At 36.9% G+C, this 26,496-nt stretch overlaps 1 protein-coding gene across 1 annotated transcript in view; it reads left to right on the top strand.

Moving 5' to 3' along the window:
• Positions 1-25,723, top strand: part of FRRS1 (ferric chelate reductase 1) — a 45,825-nt gene extending 20,102 nt beyond the window's left edge. The window contains exons 7-16 of the mRNA XM_025996554.2: positions 7,150-7,248; positions 8,585-8,732; positions 15,751-15,864; positions 17,621-17,733; positions 19,831-19,917; positions 22,327-22,424; positions 22,672-22,730; positions 23,402-23,545; positions 24,731-24,792; positions 24,874-25,723. Of these exons, the coding sequence (XP_025852339.2) occupies positions 7,150-7,248; positions 8,585-8,732; positions 15,751-15,864; positions 17,621-17,733; positions 19,831-19,917; positions 22,327-22,424; positions 22,672-22,730; positions 23,402-23,545; positions 24,731-24,792; positions 24,874-24,966 (1,017 nt within the window). The 3' untranslated portion in view covers positions 24,967-25,723. The remainder of the gene's footprint in view (positions 1-7,149; positions 7,249-8,584; positions 8,733-15,750; positions 15,865-17,620; positions 17,734-19,830; positions 19,918-22,326; positions 22,425-22,671; positions 22,731-23,401; positions 23,546-24,730; positions 24,793-24,873) is intronic.
• Positions 25,724-26,496: the final 773 nt, after the last annotated feature.

A 26,496-nucleotide genomic window follows, 5' to 3' on the forward strand; every position in this document is an offset into this window, starting at 1 on the left:
CACATTGGGCTTTGTATGCTGCTTTCAAGTATTTCAGGAAGCCAAGTGTAAAAAGTTACACCTAGATATTTTACTTAATATACATATGCATATGACCTAGATGTTTTACTATATTGTCCTAGAATGTACTCATTATTCTTTCTCATTAAGCAAAATGTATACCTTAAACTTATGAGAGATATATCATATGCTTTTATTTCTTCTTATTATTCTTTTTTAGAGGTGGGGAGGGGCAACAGAAGAGTGAGAAAGAATCTTAAGCATGTTCCAAGCCCAAGGCAGAGCCTGATGCGGGGCTCGATCTCCTGTCCCTGAATTCATGACCTGAGCTGAAATCAGGAGTCCGATGCTTAACGGACTGAGGCGCCCCAGATATGTCATAGGCTTTTAAAAATAACATATAAGAAATTATGACTCTTTCTTTTTAAAAGTTGTTTCTTGGGAAATTTTATACTTGATTGAATGATGTTGCAGTAGTTCAAAACATTTTCCCCATTTCCCTTTGTAACTCTCATCAGACTTATAGCATATAAGTTTTGGGTGTTTGGGTGTTTGGGTGTTTGCAGTTCTGGCCAAAATGAACCAGGTTTGGTGCATAAGGTGGATAATGAGCCTGAATTAAAAATAAAATGGGGCTATAAAGCAATAAAGAAAGATGGCAGTAGTGCTTGTGTGAATGTGATGGAACTGGTTATGAAGGAAATTCTGAAGATGAGCCCCACAAGGATTAGCAATGGTAATCTTGTTGGAATATGTGTGTAGTTTATCTCCAGCATACAGTGCTCATTTAGATATGTGTTCTAGTCACTTAAATAAAAAACACTGCAGTCACTTTATGGCCAAACTTCATGCAGTAGTAAACTCACATTTTTCTTTTTCTGGTCATACAATCTGTTAGCAAGAGGAAAAGTCACTATGGCTGTACTGGGTGTGGTGATGAGGAAGCCACAAGTAGACCAGTTATTTCTCTTCAGAGTTGTAGGCATAGACGGCACAAAAGCTTTTGTCTTTAATTCAAGATATATTTATCTTACTTAGAAATCTTAAGTTTCTCATATCGTACTCATCAAAAAATGTTTATAAAAAAGACTTAATTATGCAGGTGCAGTTGATTTACAGAGCAATCTTACTTAATGATTAAAATCATCTGTACACCTGTTTGTCTAATTTGAGGGAAATAAATCATCCTCAGAAAATATTTTTAAAGTGGTTATTTCTATTTTTGGTTATTTAAAACATTTTAGGATATTTTTGTGACCTGTTTCTTTTTAGTACCTAATGTAAATTTAAATACTGATGTTATGAATACTAGCTAAATGATACCCTTTTCAATTTTACTTATAAATTAATGATAACAATTGTTTTGGTATTAGACTTCATCACTAAAATTGATGAAAAGTATAATTTTCCATATTTTTGGTAACAATGACTTGCTAATGTCTGAATTTTAGCTAAATTTCAAATTATACACATATTCTCTATCTCAGATACTTTGTTAAATGATATAAAATATATCAAGAATACATATTATATATTAGCTTCTGTTGGCTTCCTTCTCCTGCCCAATCTCATCTTGCTCTATTCATAATTTCTCAATGCTCTGGTAGAAAGTTCGCAGCTCTGACCTCTCTTGTACTTCATGTTAGGATTTCCAGTATTTGGCTGATCTTGTCCAGATGAGTATTCCTAGACAACACAAACCATCATCTATAAAACTGCACTTAATATCTTCCCTCCTCATGTTTCTTGTGTTCTCCACTCTTGGTGATCAAAAACAGTAATAAAAAAACAATTACCATTATTGATTTCTTGCTTCTTTTCAGATACTGTCCTGGGCAGTTTATGCAGCCACTATATTCTTTGATGTTCAGGGAATTTTGGTTGTGACTTAGATTCTTCTCTTTTATTCCCCTTTCAGGTCTTTCTTCCTCCTACACTCCCCCAACTTTTTGTTTTGAGAAGTTTTAAACCTATATGAAAGTTGAAAGAATAGTGCAACCAACACCAATAAGTTCTTTATACTTGCCACATTTTCTCCCTCTCCTTCCACCATGTATGTGTGTGTGTTTATGGAGTATATATAAAAGACACATTTTTCCCCAAAACTATTTGAAAGCTATGTTGTACATGTATCATGACATTTTATCTCTAAAATTTTTTTAGCAAGTATCTCCTCAGAGCAAGGATATATGCTCCTATAATTACCATGATATCTTGACCACATAGAGAAAACTTAATAATGATTAATAATTTTATGCAATATAGTCTATATTCCAAATACCTCAGTTGTCCCCATAAAGTCCCTTTTAGCTGTTTTTCAAAAAAAATTTTTGACCCAAGATCCAATCACTTATCCCTCAATACATTTGTTATCTCTTTGATCATTCACCCTATTTTTTAGATTTTTTTTTTTTAGTCCAATTCTGTAGAATGTCCCACAATTTATACAGTAGACTCAAGTTAAGATTTTTGGCACAAATACTACCTAAGGGGTTTGTTTCTATCTCAGGGCATCGTATCAAGAGAAGCATAATATCAGATTATTCCATTATTGATGTGGTTTTATGTTTGATCACTGGTATCTGTCAGATTTTTCCATTGTGAAGGCATGTTTTCTCTTTTTAATTAATAAGCAATCTGTTGGGGTGATACTTTGAGCGTGTATGAATATTCTGTTCCTCAATAGCATTTTACCAAATGATTTTAGCATCTATTTATGTCCCTTTCCTGAAACAGTTGTTACATTTATGGTTGCAAAGTGGTGATTTTTCTAATCTAATCATTTTTCTAGTTTATTTATTAGCTGGTGTTCTTCTAAAAAGAAGAGCTTTCTTTCCTCTGCACCTCCCTTTTCCTTTTGGTGAAACACTATGGACTAATTAATTCCTTTTGCCTATTGTGTTATTGTTTATCATTATCATTCATCTTTTTAAAAAAATTATTTATTTGAGAGAGAGTGAGAGCAAGAATAGCAGAGAGAAGAGAGAGAACAGAGGGAGAGGGAGAAGCAGACTCTCTACTGAGCAAGTAGCCTGATATAGGGCTCCATCCCAGGACCCTGAGATCACAACCTGAGCCCAAGGCAGACACTCAACCATCTGAGCCACCCAGGCGCCTCATCATTCTTCTTTTAGATGCTCACATTGACCCAAATATGGCCCCTTCATGCTTTTGTGTGTGTGTGTGTGTGTGCCCTTCTGATGTATCTCCATTAGTTTTTTGGCGTGTCCTTGCTTTCTGGTGTAACAAGATGCCCACTCATCTTAAACTATTTACATTTCATCATTTTTCAAAGGAATTCTGTTTTCTTTTAATAGGAATAGTGTTTAGAAGTCAAGATTTGAGTGCTAATGTGTTTGCTACTGCCAGTCTTTCAGATACTTTTGATTCTGTCTTTGACATACTTCTACATTCTCTTTATTTGCATTGTCACTATCTCTGGCTTGGCTTACACCTTTATTATTATTTCCAGACTGCCACAGTGACCCCCTTACTAGTCCTCCTGGCCCCATGATTTCTTCTGTTCATTTCTTCTTTTAACAGTCATTGACTGTTTTTTTCTTCCCAAGCTACCACTGAGATCATCTGTTTTATCCCCAAAACCTTTGGTAAACTTAGTAGTTACAGAAAAAATGTTTTTTCATTAGCCTGGCTTTCAAAACTCTTCAAAGCCCTTGTTGTAATTTCAGCCTTACTTTGTATATGTTATAGCTCACACAATTACCTATTTCCTAAAATTTTCATGTTTTTTAAAAAAAATATTTCTATGTGTTTGGTCATGGAATTTTCTCCTTTTGGGAAATTTCCCCCTGAATCTCAGCCCTACCTTATCCTTGTATAAATATTTTTTATTTTCTAAGGCTTAGTTAATTTTTTTTTAAGATTTTATTTATTTATTTGAGAGAGAGTGCGTGAGCACAAGCAGGGTGAGACACAGAGGAAGAACCAGACTCCCTGCTGAGCAGGAAGCCTGATGCGGGGCTGCATCCCAGAACCTGGAATCATGACCTGAGCTGAAGGCAGATGCTTAACTGACGGAGCCATTCAGGCACCCCTATCTTTTCTTATAAGTTTTTTCAACCTTTTGGCTCTTCATAAATTGTGCTTCCATTGTGCTTTGTCTAAACCTATTTTATCATAATTCATGTACTATTATAACTGTCTCTTCCTTTAAAACATAGTCTTTGGTTGTTGCTTTTTTTTTTCTTTTTAAGATTTTATTTATTTATTCATGAGAGACACAGAGAGAGGCAGAGACATAGGCAGAGAGAGAAGCAGACTCTTCTGGAGCCCTGTGTGGTACTTGATCTGGGGACTCCAGGACCATGCCCTGGGCTGAAGGCAGGCGCTCAACTGCTGAGCCACCCAGGCGTCCCTAGTCTTTGATTCTAAGAACGATCTAGCCATCTTTATTTTTTCCACAGTATCCATAAAATATTTTCTATACAGAATACATTCTAAGTGCTTGATTCAAGAACAGATGGGAGAAAGAGGATCTGTCCAATTCAGAAATTTGGTGGAACTTCTTACATGTGTGTTTCCATGCTCCAAACTTGGGGTTTCTAGAATTGCTTGGCACCCAAGGTTGTAATAGCACCTTCTCATACTTTTCACTGTGGAGTTGTGAGAACTGAGAGTTACTTCTTTTCCACCCCCATTGTTTTCTCCAATATTTGAGAGGTCTGTCTGCAATGAGTTAGCATGGCAGTTGACTTGTCATCATTTTGCCTCAGAATCAACTGTTTTGTTATGTTAAAATTTGTTTTGAATAAAAAAATGTATATACCTCATAGATGATAGTCTAGAAAACACATGGTGTTTGTTTAGAGATCAGTGAACTTTTTCTGTAAACATTCAGATAGTAACTACTTTAGAATTTGTGAGCACTTGGTCTTTGTTCTAAATATTCATCTTTGTTGTGGTAGTACTAAAACAGCAGGAGACAATCCATAAATTAATAGGTATGACTGTGTTGCAGTAAAACTTTATTTGTGGACACTGAAATTTGGATTTCACATATTTTTACTCATCATGACATACTCTTCTTTTAATTAAAAAGATAATTTGTAGCTCAGTCAGTTAAGTGTCTGCCTTCAGCTCAGGTCATGATCCCAGGGTTCTGGATTGAGCCCCGAATTGTGCTCCTTGCTCAGTGGGGAGTCTGCTTCTTCCTCTGCCTCTGCCTCTGCTCATGCTCTTCTCTTTCAATAAATTAAAAAAATGATTTAGATATGTAAACATCTTTCTTAGTCTATGGGCTGTACAAAAATAGGCATTAGACTGAATTTGATCTGTTGATTCCTGGTTTAAATCATGATGACTTCAAATTTTTTGAGGTGGGCTAATTCTGATTTGAATAGAAGTAACTGGATAATTGGTTTGCTAAAGTTATGTACTTGGGAGTTCTCAAAAGTGGAACTTTTAAAAATAAATTTAAAATATGTTAGAGTATCATTGGGATTAAAAAAAAAGAATATCATTGGGATTAGTGGCAAAATTTATTGTAACTTGTCAGTCTTGGCTTTGTTTAAGGAGTTGAGTGACTACAACATATGAAAGACCTTATTAGATAGTTTATAGAGAATGGTTTAGAATAGGTGAAAGAATGAAAACTATATACAGTAATTTAAAATGCGGATTTATTTCTTTGTACCATCATTTAAATGTAGTTTGAAGATTGAATCTATCTTCTTCTTCTTCTTTCTTCTTCTTCTTCTTCTTCTTCTTCTTCTTCTTCTTCTTCTTCTTCTTCTTTTTTAAAGATTTTATTTATTTATTCATGAGACACACACACACACACACACACACACAGAGGCATAGACACAGGCCGAGGGAGAAGCAGGCTCCATGCAGGTAGCCTGACGTGGGACTCGATCTCGGGTCTCCAGGATCATGCCTTGGGCTGAAGGTGACGCTAAACCGCTGAGCCACCCAGGCTGCCCTTGAGTCTGTCTTCTGATAGTCATTTTAAGTAAGCTCTAACTTTCAGAGCTAAGGAATATTGGAGATTAAAAGGTAGATAAAAATTAGACTGATAAAAAACTACCTCCTTAAGTTTAGACATGTTGGTCTTAATATGTAATAGTAGATCTATTGAGTGTGTACAATATTAGCAGTATTTGATTGGTGTCCTTATCTTAAAAGTTACCCCCCAACCCAATATAGTGCAGTGCATTTAGAGTTATGAAAAATTTTAAGACACAGATATTTATTTACAAACAATATTCACAATAAGTTTGGTGAAAAAAGGTAATGGAACTGTGTATTTTCCTATTTGAGATGAAAAAATAGGTATAAATACAAATAGATTTGTATGAATATACATGAAAGCATTAACAGTGGTGTTTGAGTTATGGGCATATAAACGTGTTATTTTAATCTATTTTTACATTGAAATTGTGTTGCCTTTGTATTATAACAAAATTATGTATGTACGTATGTATTTATATTGAATAATGTATAGTTGACACACAATGTTACATTAGTTTCAGGTGTACAACATTGTGATTAGACAATTTTAAACACCATACTGTGCTCCTCACAGGTGTAGCTACTGTTACAACAGTGTTATAATACCATTGACTATATTTCCTGTGCTCTAACATTTGTTCCCATTACTTATTCATTCCATAGCTAGAAGCCTGTATCTCCCACTGCCTCTTGCCTATTTTGCCCATTCCCCTACCTCCTCTTCTCTGGCAGCCATCAAATTTGTTCTCTGTACTTATGGGTCTATTTCTGCTTTTTGTTTGTTTCTTCATTATAGCAGAATTATTTAAAACTGGTGAATTGGACAGCCAATTCTCTGAAATACATAGGACCATTTAGGACTGAATCAGTAAATTATGTTTTAAAAGCATCAAATAGGGGATCCCTGGGTGGCTCAGCGGTTCGGCGCCTGCCTTTGGCCCAGGGCGCGATCCTGGAGTCCCGATCGAGTCCCGCATCAGCTCCCGGCATGGAGCCTGCTTCTCCCTCTGCCTGTGTCTCTGCCTCTCTCTCTCTCTCTCTCTCTGTGACTATATAAATAAATTTAATAAATAAATAAATAAATAAAAGCATCAAATACTACTTGATTTCTTTAGGGAGGCTTTTAAAAACAAAATGTTGAAATTCCTTTGAATTTTTCTCATTTGTAAATGTTTTCAGGGTGATGATGATGCTTATTTGTGTATTCGTGAAGATCAGACCGTGCACATACAACCTTCTCACTTGATGGGGCGACGTCACCCTGTGATGGACTCCAGGGTAGGTGTGAAAATTCTGGGAAGCTCTGCCTGGCTTGTCTACCTTTTGACTCTGTGGCCGACAATGGTATAACCGTCCTGCAAGGTAGCTCCCCATCCTCAGTTAGCAGCAGAACCACAGCAGGGTTCCTTTCTTACAATAATCTGGAAGAAACTTTTCTGTGCTCTATTTTATTTTAAAAATAATATATAAAAAATAAATTATATTATTATATTTATATGTTTAACATATTAATATATTCTATTTAACACTATATATTAAATATATTTTATTATCATATAACAAAATTGTGTGTATTTAAGGTATACACCATGATGTTTTGATATACATATACGTAGTGAAATGATTACCTACAGTTGCATCCTCACATACTTACCTTTCTTTTGCGGTGAGAGCACCTGAAATTTACTTTCTTAGCAAATTTCCAGGATACAATTCGCTATTATTAAATGCAGTCATCATGCTGTACGTTAGATCTCTAGACTTACTCATCCTATATAACTGCCTCTTTGTACCCTTTGACTACCATCTCCCCTTTTCTACACTTTGGAAAGCACAAGACAAGTTTCTCTTGTAGGAAAAGATGAATTCTTGCCAGTGTCACCTAAATCCTTTTTTTTTTTTTTTGCATCTTAGAAAAAAATGGTTAAGATGGCCAGAGCAATCAGCTCCTTTTCAAAAGTGTACAGACAGATTTTTAAAGAAGAGGCTTAGTTTAATGACACAGAGTTTCTCTCCTAGTGAGAAAGAGGAGCATGTATAATAGAGAATGGTTCAGTGCCTTGGACAGGTGTCTTTAGTGCCTCTTCTTGGCATCTGTGCCAGAGATGGCCTATTTCTGGTAGAGAAGTATCTTTTTTCATATGGCAGTTGACAAGCAGGTGAGCTCTGGAGCTCTGACAGAGCAGTAGCCATCGCCTAATGACTTTATGTCCTCTGCAGAGCTTTCCCATGGGCTTGGAACTTCTCCCTTGGTGCATGTTGCCTTTTGGTTACTAGGGTATTACTTCCTAATTGTTTCTTCAGTGTTTTTGATTGTGTGTTAGTGGCCAGATGGGGTTAGTACATTTGCCAAAGTTTCTAACTCGGGTAGAGGATTTGTGGGGTTCTGACTCACAGTAAAAATAGTATTTTTGCCAAGTGGGATAAAGACAAATAAACTAGGAGAAAATATTTCTTATAGTCTTCAGAGAGGAAGTGGAAAAACAATGATACAGCAGACAAAACATGCACAAAAGATCTTAGGGAAAGGAAATTGAGCAGGTTAGGATTGTGGTCATATTTTATTTTTAACAAATCTGTGGAAAGTGCTAAGACCCATTGTGTATGTTTGTAGGGTGCTCTTGAGGATATGGCTTGGAGGCTGGCGGATGGTGTTATTCAGTGTTCTTTCAGAAGAAACATTACCCTTCCCTGGGTTAAAAATAGATTTGATCTAAACACAAGCTACTACATATTTTTAGCAGATGGTGCAGCTGACAATGGTATGTATATTGATGAAAACTATCTTTTCAAAGTTTTTCTTCTCTCTTCTTCCCTTTTCCACCTTTCCAGGAGAGACTACTATAATTGCTCATTTTTAAAGACACACACTTGTGAATAAAGAGTTATCAAAACCCTTTTCCATTTTTGCCTGACAATTTGACTTTGGTTGACCTTCTCATTTTGTTTCCCGGGGAACTAGATAAAAGTAGTGTCAACTGTGTTATAAGGTGACATGTTTATGATAAAAATGCCTTCTGGCTGGCAAACTGCACTTGGACCAGGAAGATCTATAAATACCGAGTAAGAAGCCATATCTTTGGGCTTCTCTAAGTGTTGTGACATTGGCAGATCCCTGGCAGGGATCCTATAGCAGTGACTATAGGGCTGTTGCAAGAGATATTGGCCTTTGCAGGATAACCTGTCCACTGTGAATCTCATCCCCTTGAGCTTGAGCTTTGTCCAGGGAGGTGGAGGAAGTATAGAGAGAGTAGATCCTGGGCAGCTGAATAAGGAGCTACAGGATCTCCCATTGAAGGAAAATGCCTCTAAATGTTCTGCAGGTTTGCTGTGTCTGCTGTCCCACATCTCTCTAAGTGAATCTGATGCCAGGTGCAGCCTACAGTAGTTTTATGAGATTGAATATTTAATTTATCCTTAAGAAGGCTGTCCTGGTGGGAACTGCAACACATATATTAATAAGGATTATAAGATTTTGTTTAAGATCTTGGCTGATGATGTTTTGAAGAACTACAGGAAATGCCAAGGTATTTTTTTTTAAATTAATTTTTATTGGTGTTCAATTTACCAACATACAGAAAAACACCCAGTGCTCATCCCGTCAGGTGTCCGCCTCAGTGCCCGTCACCCATTCCCCTCCAACACCCGCCAAGGTATTATTTAGTGACTCTTCTCTTAGGAGATAATACTACCCCCAAACTTTGAGAATATAGCTTCCTTTGAAAATGGTGAGAAGCTGGGCATATGGAATGAAGGTTAGGGGGTGAGGTAAAGAAGAGGAAGAGTAGAAATGTGCAGGTAAAATTGTGAAAAGATTTTGCATATTCTATTGTGTGATTTAGATTTTATATTATAGGTAAAGGAAGACGATGGTTTTGAAGCAGGATAAAGTATCTACTCAGTGTTATGAGAAAATTTAGGAATATTTGTAGGTTTAGTTGTAGATGATATGAGTAGCTATCTTAGTCAAACCATGCATTCTTATTTGCACCAGCAATAGCAAATATAGCCTAAAAATCATTTCTTGGTTATGTGATAATAATGAAGAAAAACTACTCTGGGCTTAATGAGTGCCAGTCACTGGCTAAGCACTATAGTTAGAGCATTCATTTTTATCTTCATAAAAATTATTTTAGATATATACTCTTACTATCCCTGTTTCATCTGAGAGGAAACTGAGGTTTACATTAAGTAATTTGCCCAGATAAATCAGTGGTAGAGCTGGAATTTGAACCCAAACTCTTTGACTTCAGAGCTGAAGTAGTTAATATGGAAAATGTAGGAACTGAATTTTTAATGAGAAAAAGGGTCAAATATTTGTGTTTTTAAATGGATGCCATTCAAGTACAGGTCATTGTGTTTGTTGTTATTGTAGCTCTCTCTTATTGTGCATTACATATATCTCATTTCTCACAGAGGCTTTTTAAATAGACATTATATTGCCTATTTAAGAGAAGGAAACTGGAACTTAGAAAGGCTAAATAACTTGTTCCAAATCAAACTAGTAGCAGAGTCAGAAATTAAACCCCAGGCTGTTCCACTTACAGAAGCTGTGCCCTTTCCATCATAGCAAACTTTCCTTTGGTGCTGGTACAGGTGCTCCATACATGATTATTGATGCAAATGGATGTCTTAAATTGCTAGGGGATTTAACAGTCTGCATTTATACTTTAAAAAACTTGATATTTAGGGGCGTCTGGGTGGCTCAGTTGGTTAAGCGTCTGCCTTCAGCTCAGTTCATGATCTCAGGGCCTTGAGATCGAGCCCTACATTGGGCTCCCTGCTTAGTGGCAGTCTGTTTCTCCCTCTCCTTCTGCCCCTCCTCCCTGCTCATGCTCTTTCTCTCTCTCGTATAAGTGAATAAAATCTTAAAAAAACTTGATACTTAAAAAATTTATACTTTAAAAGAAAAGCAATTTCATTTAAGTGGATAAATTCTATTATATAATAAATTGTGTGTCTGTGTGGCGGGTGTATGACAATGCCAATATTTCTTCTTGGGTCAGCACTGTAGAAATTGGAATGTATTTTCTGATAGAAACAATATTTTAAGTGATAGTTCCAATATTCCCCCAAAAAGACCTAGTTCATGGATAATGTAGCTGCAGAGTAGAGCATTGCTGTATCTCCCTCTCCTGCTGGCATTGCCATGCTGATGGTATGGTGGAAAGAATCTCCATCTTGTGTTTTGTGGTGTTTCTCAAAGTGTGGCCTCAAACAGCCTACTTCAGATCCACTTGGAGTGACTACTAAAAATATAGATTGCTGAACTCCATCTTAGACCCACTGAATCTCTCATTGATGCTTGGAATCTGCATTTTTAACAAGCATCCAGGTGATTGTTTTGTATACTGTGGTTTAATAACTTGCTCTCTCTCGGACAAGGTTTTCCCAAATAAGGTGTATACATTATAAGAGAGTCTAATAACACTAGAACCTTCTATTTAGATTTATTTGATCTTATCTCAAAAATTTCTACTTTAATATATTTTACAGTGGTCATAATGCATTAAAACAATAGTATATTAATATGTTTGATAACTAAATTATACATATATCTGGAGCACAGACTCTTTTTTTTTTTTTTAACTGATGGAGTGTGAAGCAAAAAAGCAAAACAAAACCTAAAGAAAAAAAAAAAAAGAAAAAAAGAAACCACCCAAACCTAGACATTACTGCTTCAGGGAATAAGCTTTCCAGTACCCTTGTATTGGGGAACAAAGTACAATTGCCACATAAATCATTCTATCTTCTGTTATCTAGTTATATGTATGTGGACCATTTATAAATTGCACTCCGCTTAAAAGCAGTGAGGCTTTGTGAGGTTGAAACTATTTTTCAAAGCAATCATAAAATCTCTATAACCTATATAAAAAATGTAAAATGTACCCAATTTCAGTTAAATCCATTCAAAACCTTTTTCTAATGCTGTTTTTCCCCCAGAATGCTGGCATTGTCCTATCATGAGATAAGCAGTCATGTGAAATGATAGAACTCACTTGAGTGAATAAGTAATTCACAATTAGGAAATATACCAATTTAAATAATTAACGAATTGGAAACCCTGTTTATCACGACTGGTTATTTTAACAATTTAGGAATAATACACGTCATGTAATACTGTAGAGCCTTGTACCAAACATGAACTCAACCTGCCTTAGAGCAGAAATCTAGGATTATAATGGAGCCATACAAAGAAATTCCAAAATTATAACGGACTTCTGCTTTAATGAAGGTTAAGTTCTTGCTTAGCTCATGGGTCTGCAGTGAATCAGAATTTAAAAACACTTTCTTCCAATTTACCTCTCAGGCATTGGGAATGTGGTCTGGTTTTTGTCACCACCACTCTGCTAATTCAGTATAATTTCTGATCTTATTGTCTCTTTCTTCTTGACTCTCTTCTCTAGGTATCTATTACATAAAACCTTTCTTGTTTGCTGCTTTCGCTCTGATCTTCTCTGTTATAAACAAGTGATGATATAATAGTATTTCTTAAATGACTAACAGTTGTTCTAACACCATTTTTTGAATAGTTCATTTTATCTCTGCTGCTTTAAAAGCCTCATTATTGTATACCAAAAACATCTATCAGTAAATCAAACTATTTCTAGTTTATTCTTTCATTAATCTACTACTGTACCAGTTGAATTACTGTAGCTTTATAATAAATTATGAATTTTGATAGAGCATGATTCCCCTCTTGGTTTCCTTTTTAAGAAATTCTTGCCTCTTAGTTGTGTATCTGTTCTTCCAGATAAACTTTAGAAATGACTGTCAGATTCCATTAAAAATCCTACTGGAGCTGTGATTGGAATTGTAATTAAATGTTAGATTAATTTGGGGAATAATTGACATCTTTGCAATAGTGAGTCTTTTTATCCAGGAATATGTTGGATATTCCACTGGTTAAAATCTGGTGGTTTTCTTCATGTCTTCATATAGGCTCATATATTTTTTGTTACTTTGTTTCTATATATTTTGTAGATTTCTAATACAAACTCTTGTGAATGGGATTATTTTTCTTACATTTTCTAAGTTTGTTGGTGTATAGGAAATGATGAAGTTTTGGGATATAGGTGAGGTTTGGTGGGGTGAGGTCTGGAGTCCAAGAGCAAGAAAGAATTCTTGAAACATCTTTCAAATGGTATAAAATGGTGGTTTTAATTAAAACATGGGGACATGACTGGTGGGCAGAAAGAGCTGGTGCCCCAGGCCTGTGAGGGGTGGCTGATTATATCTGGGAGTTGGTGGGGGGGTGGTGGTTTGAGCATAGTGTACTCTCTAAGGAATTTTGGAAGCAAGGTATCCAGGATCTTGAGGGGGCTAGCTATTGTTAGGAAAAGGTCACTTATTACTGTCTAATAAAACCTGAGTCATGAGACCCTTCAGATGTATATTGGTGGGCCATGTTCTTGGGGGATGATTGCCAACATGTATCTTGGGGTTTTAGAGTTAGAGGACATTTCTTTTTTTTTTTTTTTTTAGACCACCTGGGGTTTTTTTTTTTTTTCTTTATTTATGATAGGCACACAGTGTGAGAGAGAGAGAGAGGCAGAGACATAGGCAGAGGGAGAAGCAGGCTCCATGCACCGGGAGCCCGATGTGGGATTCGATCCCGAGTCTCCAGGATCGCACCCTGGGCCAAAGGCAGGCGCCAAACCGCTGCGCCACCCAGGGATCCCTAGAGGACATTTCTAAAGGAATTTTTATATGTTTAAGTAGACTTACAGGATCCTGGGCGTCAGGCTAAGATTGCCTTTTGCTCTTAGCAAAGTATTAACATTGAGGCAGTTGAGTCTGTAGAGGAAGGTCCCTTTGCCTGTTTCAAGGACTTGTCCATGTGCTACCCCAGGCTCGTGCTTTGTCCTCAGCTAGTTTTCTGTTCCTCCATCAGGAAAGTTATTGGCTTCCTTAAAATTGTATGTAGCATTTTCATAAAATTTTAAACAGTATCTTCTATATCAGCAACTGTGTCACCCTTTTTTGTTTCTAATACTCTTTGTGTTCTTTCTTTTTATCTTGTGGTCTGACTTGCCAAAAACTTAGTTGATTTCATTGGGCTTTTATATAATAGCCTTGATTTTTTGACTTACTAGTTTGTTAAAATCCACCTTTTTATTTTATTTTTTATTTTTTTAAAGATTTTATTTATTCATGACAGACACAGAGAGACAGAGAGAGAGGCAGAGACACAGACAGAGGGAGAAGCAGGCTCCATGCAGGGAGCCCGACGTGGGACCTGATCCTGGGTCTCCATGATCACGCCCTGGGCTGAAGGTGGCGCTAAACCACTGAGCCACCAGAGCTGCCCCAAATCCACCTTTATTTTTATCAATCTTCCTCTCTGACTTCCTAGGTTATATTTTGTTGTTGTAAATACCTTTTGAATTAAATGATTACTTCAATACTTTAAGTTTTTTTTTTTTTAAAGGAAATGCTTTTTAAATGATAAAAACTTCTTTTGAAAAGTACCTTGATTGCATCACATGTGTTTTGATATGAAGTATCTTAATTGTTACTCATTTTAAAGAAGACTTACAATTTATTTTTATTTATTTATTTTAGATTTTATTTATTTATTCATGAGAGACACAGATAGAGAGAGAGAGGCAGAGACACAGGCAGAGGGAGAAGCAGGCTCCATGCAGGAAGCCTGATGTGGGACTCGATCCTGGGACTCCAGGATCACACCCTGGGCCGAAGGCAGGCACCAACCCACTGAGCCACCCAGGGATCCCTGAGACTTGCAATTTAAATTTTGATTCCGTATTTAACCTCAGGGATGTTTAGAAGAGTAGTTTTATAAATATCTAGGTGGATCATTTTTTCCTAGTTTTTTTATTGTTAATTTTTAGTTTTGTTGCATTTTGGATAGATAATGTAACCTGTATCCTGTATGTATTTCTTTTTTTGGAAATTATTGAGATGTAGTCTGTGGTGTAGTACTTATTTCATTGGAGTACAGATTCCTTTATATCTGTTATGTCAAATTTCTTAATTCTTTTTATTCTTCTTGACACTTGTGTTGTATTCTAAAAATAATGTGTGTTCCATGATTTTTTCTCCTAATGATGGACATTTAGCTTGCTTAATATATATATATATATATATATATATATATTTTTCGTCCAGCATAAAAAGTCCACAACTTTTTGTAGATATTTTTGTGCATTTATCTTTGCACAAAGGGGAGTGTTTCTGTAGGATAGATTCCCAGAATGTACAACCACACATACATACTCACATACTAAAATAATTCTACACATTCACAGACTTAATCTTATACATAATAAATAATAACACATCCTCAGTTTGTTTATGTCACTGTTACTTGGGATTTTGATTTGTTAGTCTAAGCCAGTCCAAATTGACCATATGCCAAATAATGTAGCATCAAAATGTTTTTGTTGTTTTCTACCCACCCATTTTGTCCAGGTACAATAGGATTCCAGATTTTTAAAAGTATGTAGTATCTTTGAAGAATTATATTTGACATTTTCAGTGATTTTTGATATTATCAGTGATCAGTTTGACTTCAGTGTTTGGTCTCTTGCATACTTCAGCTCTTTCACTGTAACTTGTCCATTCTTTGTCCTCATTTTGATTCATTTCTTGATTGGCTAAATTATTTCTTTAACTTTTTTCAAGAAGACTGTTTATACTTGAATATACATTTATGTGGCTTTTGCATATGAATGATATCTCTGATGATATTTATTTTTTATTACCTTAAAAATTATTGAGGAAGTAATTCTTCATTTTCATTTTTTAAAATTTCAGGTCGAATTTATAAGCATTCGCGGCAACCTTTGATTACATATGAAAAATATAACGTGACAGGCTATCCAAAGAACGTCGGAGGATCCCGTTCTGTATTCCTTCTGAAGACACATGGTAAGTTACATGTGTAATCTCATTATTACTTTGTGGAATAAATTTACCTGATGACTCAGTACTGGTTGGATTAGGAATGGTGGTGGGCATAATTTAGCAAATGTTCATAAATCTTCTATGTTTAAATATTAACATTTGCAGGTAGCAGTATCTATCTTAATGTTTGCTAGTTTGTGTTAAAGATGGAAAGTAGGGATAATTCAGTGGTTTTAACCCTGGCTATACATTAAAATCACTAATGGAATTTTTAAGACATCTATAGTTTTTATTTATTTTATTTTTTTAAAGATTTTATTTTTTATTTATTCATGAGAGACACAGAGCGAGAGAGAGAGAGAGAGAGACAGAGACACAGGCAGAGGGAGAAGCAGGCCCCATGCAGGGAGCCCGATGTGGGACTCGATCCCGGGTCTCCAGGATCATACCCCGGGCTGCAGGCGGCAGTAAACCGCTGTGCCACTGGGGCTGCCCTATCTATAGTTTTTAAAGAGTGCCCCAGTTATTTCTAACTATAGCCAGAGGTGAGTATCTGGGTTAATCAATTTAATTTTTGTGAGATCTTAACTAGGACATTTATTAAAATAAAAGCTTGTAATAGAAGAGTGCTTTGTAATTTTGATTGTTTAACAGTAGTTTGGTTTCAAAGATAGAGTTTCGTTGAAGAACGGATATAAGTATTTGAGGGTATACAAATTACTCAGTGCTAAATATGTGACGACGTTAAATCATGAAATGATTAAATGATTAAAATGATGAAATTAACCACATTGAGCCATAGCCTAAAAACAAGGCTCTAACATGCTCTGATTCTACAGATGAAAGTTGATTCCATTTGAAAAGTAGCCCAGTTTATTGTTGAAAATATGGGATTTAAAAGTAGTAGAATATGGATCCCTGGGTGGCTCAGCGGTTTAGCACCTGCCTTTGGCCCAGGGCATGGTCCTGGAGTCCCGGGGGTTGAGTCCTGCATCTGGCTCCCTGCATGGAGCCTGCTTCTCCCTCTGCCTGTGTCTCTGTCTTTCTCTCTCTGTGTGTCTCTCGTGAATAAATAAATAAAATCTTTAAAAAAAATAAAAGTAGGGGAATAGCGCAGTGTATACTAGTATGGGGGAGATCTTTCCTTACTTGGTATATTTCCTTTATATTCTCTAGAGTAATTCCTTCCAGTAGTGTTTCAATAAATGTCATCATAGTTAAGCTTGAAAATAACTTTATTATTGGTAATTTGCTTCTACTAGTAGCGCCAGCATGACAGTAATTGGATTTCACATGTAAATGTGTCTATTTGTTTTTATTGTTTTTGGAATGGGAAGAGAAAAGATGCTCACATAACTGCAGAAGGGCTGTATTAGTGTCATGGTTAAGAGCACCATTGCTGAAGCCAGACTGGGTTTGAAACCCAACTTTGTAAATATAGGCAAGTTATTTAACTTCTCTCTTCCTTAGTTTCTCCATCAGGCAAAACTAGAATAATAATTGTAACTACTGAATGGGATTGTTATAAAGACCAATTAGAGTAATACATGTCAAGCACTTAGAAACAGCGCCTGGCACATGATAGGAGGGACAGAAGTGTTAACTTTTAGAAGTAGTACTGGTGGTGGGTATAAGCTATGATATATGGGGTGCTTTTAGGTTATGCTTACATTCATTCAGTGTATTTCATTATTTGTTTTCTATGTTCTGAGTATTTGGCTTGGCCATATATGAAATAGCTTGGTTTGTGATGTCAGTCATTCTATTTTCTCACCTGCAGGTGCCTTAATGTTTGTGGCCTGGATGACTACCGTGAGCATAGGTGTGCTCATTGCTCGGTTCTTCAAATCTGTTTGGTCAAAGGCCTTCCTTGGTCAAGCAGCTTGGTTTCAGGTAGGTGGTAGAAAAAGTTTAATGCAACTTCCATATTATTTGAATGCTGCAAGATGAAAACATAGGTAATATGTGGCTTTCTTTTCCTTCTTTTTTTTTTTTTTGGTGGTTATAGTTGTAGTTGTGGAATCCTTATAATTTCTTCATTTTGCCCTTTGGTTTCCTAACTGTTTGAGAAGAGACATAGGATACTTGATGGTGGTCAAAATAGAGACAGCTTTATGAGGCTCAGGCTGGATTGGAGAATGTCTCAGAGCCATGTGCACCCCTTTGTAACATAGACTTTGGGACCCAAAAGATCCTGACTTACATGTCCATTGGCTGAGGGTAGAGCCTGGAAGAGGATTCATTCACTGCACTCACTGAGTGCAGATAGGTCAAGGAGGATGGAGAGCAGAAAAAAGAAATAATGAGGGTTAATGCATGCATTTCCAAACAAGGGTCTGTCCTCTGGTTGATGCCAATGAATGTTGGACTGTCTCTGGGTCACTGATCAAGATCATCTATCTCCTCTGTGGGTGGGAAGAGGAGCTAGAAGTGTTTCTTTTCATGCTGTCCCTTTGCATGGGATGAGGAGACAGCTCTTGATAGGAAGACAAGAGTCAATAAGCACCCCTCAAAACAAAGCAAAACAAACCTTGTCTTTTACATGTCATGGGGTGTAGACAGTTGCGCATATAGTGGAAGATCAATGAGTATGTGTTGAAATAGAATGTACATGTCTGCTTTTGAAAAAATACCATTTATTGAAACACTTTTAACTTTATAAGGGTATTCTTGAGACTTTATATAAGTTTGTAGCCTTTAAGACTTACTTTATCTGACCTGGTTTTCAATATCGGCTCTCGCAGGGTCAATGTATTTTATTTGTTCTCACTACTGCTATGTGCCTTGCTCATCTCTGTCTTTGCCTTTGGTTTCTCTCCTTTTCTCTTCTCTCACTTTTTCTTTTTCTTGTTCTCTGTCTCTGTCTCTCTCTCATCTGCTTGTGTGGATATTCCCAATTAGAAAATTCTTTGCATCTACATTTTACCAATTCAAATTCTCTATTGCATTTCTTTCTTTATTAAAGATTTTATTTATTTATTAATTATTTGACAGAGAGAGAGAGAGAGAGAGAGAGAGAGAGTCCAAGCAGGCAGAGCAGCTGGCAGAGGGAGAGGGGGAGGGAAAAGCAGGCTCCTTGCTGAGCAGGGAGCCCAGCCTGATGCAGGGCTGGATTCCAGGACCATGAGCTGAAGGCAGATGCTTAACTGACTGCACCACCGAGGCACCCCAAATTCTCTACCGCCTTTAAAACTCTGATGTTGCTATATGTAGTGTAATATATAGAAGGATTATATGTCCTCCTTCCCTGAGATAGTTTTTCTTTGTACTGTTTATCCTGGCATAGCCAAATCACAGTGCCATTCCACTCTCATGATTTAGACAATGAGTTGACATTTCATATGTTTCTCTCATCTACTCACTTGTATCCTAAGCTCCTCAGGAAACAGTATTTTCTGTTTCCTTGCTGTCCTTGCTGTCTCATTGTATCTGGTACAGCACTGTGCTTGGTCGTGGAACATCATAAAGGAAGGAAATGAAAGACTTTTGGCAGGTAGGTGTGCTCTGTGTGTGAAATAGCCATACCTGCTGCTCTGTGCAGGTGAAGTCTTGGCAAATGCTTTTGAATGATGGGGATGGCAGCTTAGAGTTTTCTTTAAAGTTCAATCATTGGGATTTCTGGGTGGCTCAGTGGTTTAGCATCTGCCTTGGGCCCAGGGCATGATCCTGGAGTCCTGGGATCGAGTCTCACATCGAGTCCCACATCGGGCTCCCTGCAAGGAGCCTGCTTCTCCCTCTGCCTGTGTCTCTGCCTTTGTCTTTCTCTGTATCTCTCATGAATAAGTAAATAAAATCTTTAAAAAAATAATTAAAGTTCAATCATTTATTAAGTTTTTTTTTTTTTTTTAACTCACCGCAAATGGTGATTAGATGCCCATCAAATGTGTGCCTCCAGTGAATCCCACCCCAGGATCTTCTCGCCACAGTCTCACCAACTCCTTTCTCTTACCTGGTTAACTGTCTTTTCACCATGTCATTTCACCCTCACAGGTGCATCGGATGCTTATGCTCACTACGACTGCCCTCACCTGCGTTGCTTTTGTTCTGCCTTTTATTTACAGAGGAGGCTGGAGTTCGGTAAGTATCTCTTAAACAGAATGTTTTTATATAAATTGATTTTGATGTCAGAGGAAATTGCTGTTTCCTTCTCAAATGAGAAGAGGTTAAAAGATATTTCTGCATGTATCTCTCTTTCTTCCCTTTTTTAATCATCTGGCAACTATTCCATATGGCTGGGGGGCCAGAGGTAGAGCGAGGATGTGATTGCAGATTACTTGGTAATGTAATATATTTTTAGGCTGCATTAAATGTTATGGATACTCCACATAGCTTGGGTGAGTTTTCTCACTATGGGGTGGTGAAAATTCAAAGTGTGATGTCTAAGGAACATGAACACTGTAAGTGGTTTTCTCTAATATTACAATTGCCTCTAAGCTAACGTCAGAGTGAAGATATTTGCTGGTATGTTTACTGGTGTATCTTAAGTACCCAGAGCAGATTCTGGTACATAGTAGGTCCTCAGTAAATATTGAATGAATGAATAAGACTTACTGAGAATAATGTACCTAGGGTCAGAGCCTGTGCTTCCATGGCATTTTTCCAATTTTATAGCCAGTCAGAATTTGATATCAAAATTTATTATTTTAGTTCAGGCTGTTGATATAAAGGCAAGATTGATGAATCTTGAGTCACCAGGAAACCTCTTGCCTGCTTTTAGGTAGTTTCTAGATTGGTTAAACTTTTTTTTTTTAAATAAAGGAAATGATGAAGATTTTCTTTTTTTTTTTTTTGATGAAGATTTTCTGATAGGAACTATCCATCAGAACTATATTTTATGCAGATATTTGGGACAAGGGTAATTTCTTTTTTAAAAGCTTTTATTTAGGGGATCTCTGGATCTCTGGGTGGCTCAGTGGTTTAGCACCTACCTTTGGTCCAGGGCGTGATCCTGGAGTCCTAGGATCGAGTCCTGCATAAGGCTCCCTGCATGGAGCCTGCTTCTCCCTCTGCCTGTGTCTTTGCCTCTCTCTCTGTGTGTGTGTGTGTGTGTGTGTGTGTTTCTCATGAATAAATAAATAAGATCTTAAAAAAAAATAAAGATTTTATATATTTATTTGAGAGAGAGAGAGAGAGTGAGAGACAGTGTGAACAGGGGCAGGGGCAGAAGCAGACTCCCCACTCATTGAGTGGGGAGCCCAGTGTAGGACTCAGGGCTCAATCCAGGGACCCCAGGATCGTGACCTGAGCCAATGGCAGATGGTCAACCTACTGAGCCACCCAGGTGCCCTAAGGGTAATGCTTGTTTTGTAAGCTTTGTAGTTTGCAGTCTTTGCAGTTTATGAATAGGATTGTATAAAGGGGAGAGTATAGTAGCTACATCATAGGCTCTCTGTGAGTTGAGAGTTAATTAGCTGAAAGCACTTAGGCTAGTTTCCTGTGCATTCTAAGCACATATAAGAATTTCATTGCTGTTGTTATTGTGGTTTTATGAGATAGAAGCACTTTCCCTCTCCATGGTCCTGGTTATAATTTATCTTTGTATAACTGAGTCCATGGCTTGAAAGTGTTTTTGTAATATTCTTTTGTCGGATTATTGTTCCTCTTTACCAAAGCTTCCTATCATGGCTTAGAAACTACTATACCCTTGTTCTAGATCACAGATTTTAGAGCCTAACGAAGCATGACAGTCAGTGACAACAGACTGAAATAGTCCTCCATCTAAGCATGTCAAGGGTTAGAACATCTCCTTAGTCCCTTTCCTAAGTTTTAAAGTGGAAAAATTGTGCTAAGTGGCCTAACCCAACTATCTGCTGTTTTGAGTAGTCATGCAGCATCTCTAAGAGAGGAGTGGAGCTAAAAGTGTTGAGATACCTTGTTGATGTTTTTTTTCTCAGGTTTGACCTCCATTCTGAACAGAGGAGATAAGATTTTAATGAATGGCTGTATGGGTTATTCATTTAATCAACATTTAGTGAGTGACTAAGGCTCTGTTAAGCATTTGAGTTACAAGGAATCATATAGAACCTTCAGCTCAAGGAAACACAGAGGTCTAAACAAAATTACTGTACATTGGGGTGATTGCTCTTGACATGAGGATACTAACGGGCCCTAGGTGGGCTGTACTGGTGTTGGTGATCATCTAACATCCTGATGGGGGAGAGGCAGCACTCTGAATTTCACCACAATCATTTACACACTGTGTGTGGCACTGGATACACTACTTGATATCTCTAAGCCTCAGTTCTCTGTTTTAAAAGTGGGATATTGCTAACTGTCAAGCATTATAGACAGCATTAGTAATACTGTATATAGAGTATGTATCTGGTATACAGAGGGTGATCAGTGAATGGTGCCTATTGTTATTAGTAAATGTTTAAAGCCACAGAAAAACACAAAGAATACATCATCTGTGTGTATTATTTTTAATTTGAGGATTTAAATTGGTGGGTGAGATTGAGGCCATTAAAATGATGTATCTTTGTTCAGTATGCAGGTTATCACCCATACCTTGGTTGTATAGTGATGATTTTAGCAGTTCTTCAGCCTCTTTTGGCAGCCTTCAGGCCACCTTTACATGACCCAAGGTACTTACAGCTTTTATATACAAGTGGTCTTAATGTGGATATCATTATTTGGCAAACTAATTCCTTTCTAAGTGAAAACACTTTGTATCTTATAAAATTCAGTGGTAAATTATATTTACTTTAAAGGGTTTTAAAATGTATTTCAGATATCTAATTCCTAGGCAATAATAAGGGAAATTGCATGCTTTTTATCCTCTTGGGAATTAATTGTAGTTCTATCACTTTTGACTGGTTCTTTATTTGGTAGGAGGCACATTTTTAACTGGACTCATTGGAGTATGGGCACAGCTGCTAGAATAATAGCAGGTAAGTAATTGTGATGCCACTTATTCATATATAATTGCTGGTTGTTTATATTGCAGGTGGTAATTTGGCTTAAATGATTTTTAGATGTATTAGTAATCGGAGTAATTGGTTGTTGAGGAGAGATCAGCCTTAAACATTGAGATCCAGAAAGTAATTTCTAGAGGGGATTATTTAAGTCATTATTTCAGTTTGAAGTTTAAGGTTTTTGAAATGGCTTTAAAACTTTCCTTCTAAGACTCCTTTTTTTTTTAGCATTTGCCTTTGCCAACTGAATAAGCTGTGCTAATGGCCAAATGCTCAAGTTGAGGGTCATTTGTGAGTTGGGGTGAGATGGGCTGGGAGCATCCCAGCCCAGTGTCTGCAAGTCATTTCCATGGGGATGGTATATTCAAGGGAAAGTGATTTTCAAAAGTCAAGTATGGTTATCAATATATTTTGAATGTCTTTTATTAAACAATTAGTAGATCATAATTATAATTTCCATTTACTGTTTCTAGTCTTATAATTAAAAAAAGACTAAGTTAACTATTTAGTCTTAAATATTAATCTAATTCATCTCATAAACTCTTTTACTATGTTTTATTTGATATAATACACACACACATGTACATACATAATTACCTCCCTTGGGGGTGACTACATTTAAATATATATTTTTCTTATAAATGTAGTGGCAGCAATGTTCCTGGGAATGGATTTACCAGGACTGGATCTTCCTGGCCCATGGAAAACCTATGTAATGATTGGATTTGTAGCCTGGCATGTTGGGACGGAGATTGTTCTGGAGATACATGCTTACCGACTTTCTCGAAAAGGTAACCTACTCAAAAAGCCATGTTACGTAGAATCACTTTTGGAGGATGGGCACAGATATACAAACCCCAGGAATGTAATTAGTTTCTACAGACTGATGGTTGACTCTTTTTTTTTTAAGATTTTATTTATTTATTCATGAGAAACACACACTCACACAGAGGCAAAGACACAGGCAGAGGAAGCAGCAGGCTCCATGCATGGAGCCCAATGTGGGTTTCGATCCCAGTTCCCCAGGGTCACACCTTGGGCTGAAGGTGGCACTAAACCGCTGAGCCACCCAGGCTGCCCCTGGTGGTTGACTCTTACCTGGTAGCTCAGTAAAAATGTCTGTGATGATTGGTTAGTGTTAGCATTAATGGAAATATTTTGCCCCTTGTTTTTTATACTCATTAGTATTAGAATTTGTGAATTAAAAAAAGGGACTATTTTAGGTTTTAGGGAAGAAGTCTTTTTTTTTTTTTTAAGATTTATTTATTTATTCATGAGAGACGCAGACTGAGAGATGCAGACTGAGAGAGGCAGAGACCTAGGCAGAGGGAGAAGTAGGCTCCTCGCAGGGAGTCTGATACGGGACTCGATCCCGGATCCCGGGATCATGACTTGAGCCGAAGGCAGGCACCCAACTGCTGAGCCACCCAGGTGTCCAAGAAGTCTTTTTTTAATAAATACTTTATATTTTGCATGCTGGTCTGACTTCGAGCCAGTACACACTGAGAAACCTGAATGCACGGAGCCAAGAGAACCCAGAAGTGGAGGAAGAAGAGATGCCCAAAGTCAACACAGGGCAAAACTGCAGACCGATTTTGCCTATTTGATGAACTTCTTACCGTGTACTAGCACTTAGGTTGCTATCTACATAATACATAGCTAGCTAACCAGGCAAGCTAGATAGGAAGAACTTATTTTACCCAAACTTTCTAGTGGTGTCTATTGACCAGGTGAAGAGGCATATTTTCAGTCCCTTGACAAATTTTAAATCTATAGCCAGCTTGTCCCAGTTTGTGAGAGCCTTACGTGTTTAGGAAATTTGCAACATTTGGTAGCTTGAAAGAGAATATACAGCTGGAGATGAACAAAGAGGCTACACATCAGGGCTTTTTTTTTTTTTTTTTTTTTTTTTTTTTGAGAGTTAGTTTACTGGCATATTCGTGGGCCTTATAAACTTATGTTGTTGTTCTTGACAGTTGAAATATTGGATGATGCTAGAATTCAGATCCTTCAGTCATTCACTGTAGCTGAAGCAGAAGTAAGTCCTCCTTTTCTTATTTAGTGACATAAACTTCAATGATAGTAGTTTCTTTCTTTCACATCTCAATTTTCCTTCCAGGGTCATGCTTTTAAAAAGGTGGTGTTTGCAGTTTATATATGCGGGAATGTGACTTTTCTCATCATATTCTTATCTGCAATCAACCAGCTCTGAGCAAGTAAAGACCTTGGCTTTGCAGACCACATGATAATTATCATTAAGCCAAAGATACTTGAAGCCTATACTGACTGCCTGGAGCATATTCATGAATTCTGAATTGGAAGACCAGGTCTTATCTGTAGAGGAATTCTGAGGTGTGGTCTTAGAGAACAACGTTCAGCAGGGTCCTATGGACTATAGAAAGGATGTCAAGACTTCATGTGTGATTCTGAGTGTTACCAGGAAAGGCTGTACAAGAGAAATGACTCTCAAATATTTTCTATGATGAGATATATAGAATGCTAGCATTTGAGAAAAGAATGATTTGGAAAGACAGAAATGATGTCATTTGGATGAAATAGAGATTGTATTAATGTATCAAATATATTTTAGACTATAAAGGTGCTGTTTTAAAGAAACCATTTATGCTGGTTTACCTGAATGGTCTCTTTTAGGACTTTTTGAGAAACTATGTTTTTCAGTTCAGTTTTTGGGACTTTTTTTTTTATGTCTTGTTACTTCTCTGGTAAAGGTGGAAGTGGGACTTACTCCATTGTATTAACATTGAAATGTATTATGAATATTATAATTTCTTTCTTACTCATGAAATGCAAGTGTGCATCTTCTGCTTAACACTGTGTTTATATGTTCAGTGACAGGGCTGAAATGACATTTTATATGTTAATTGTTTTGACTCTAAGATTTAAGTCCTTGCTTTTGGAGATTGTAGCCTTGCATTTCGAAAGTAATAAAATTTACTCTTGCGAATATATTTGACAGTTACTTTATTTCTTTGTGGTAATAAGTGATATGGATGGTTCTTTTTTGGTAGAAGTTCCTGATGCTGTAATGAATTAGAATATTAGTACTGTTTTCAACTTCCTCCTCCAAGAATCTCTTTTTTGTAATGTCTGGGTTTCATATCTGTGGTGAGGCCTTCTAGCCAGTGGGTGGCGCCATAATACCAAGTACAGATTTGTTCCTGTCCCTCATTTTTAGCGCTTAGATACCATGGAGGGGCCTTTCCCTTAATTTCACCAACTCTTAATCTTTTTTTTTTTTTTTTTTTTTTTTACCAACTCTTAATCTTGATTTGAAAAATTTCTGCATTTTTTAGGAGGGGGAAGGGGTTGGGGTTGTGAGTTATAAATTGAAATTAGGGACTATTATTATTTTTCAGGTTATATTTCCGTTTGTTTTCTGGCCATGATTGTTCCTAACAATTGCTTGATGGCTCCCTTTATAGTCAGCTTACCTGGGAACAAATGAGTAGGACCATCTTAAGTAGAGGAAGCAAGCAAAACTGGACATTCCTAAAAAGAAAAATATTTAGGAAGGCATATTTTATTTTTGGGTGGTTCTGTCTGAATATGTTATAATTCCTGCTTGGTCCAAGGACCTGATTTGTATTTGGCATAAATAATAGCCTTAGCTGTGTATCCTACATCTTTCATAAACTGACATGGAAGTTTTATTTTTGTTCCTTAAATAGGTGTTTACCATACATAGCTTAGGGTTGAAATGTGAATCTTCGTGTTTAGATTC

The sequence above is a fragment of the Vulpes vulpes genome, chromosome 3, assembly GCF_048418805.1.
Source record: "Vulpes vulpes isolate BD-2025 chromosome 3, VulVul3, whole genome shotgun sequence".
In the NCBI taxonomy this organism is placed as follows: domain Eukaryota; kingdom Metazoa; phylum Chordata; class Mammalia; order Carnivora; family Canidae; genus Vulpes; species Vulpes vulpes.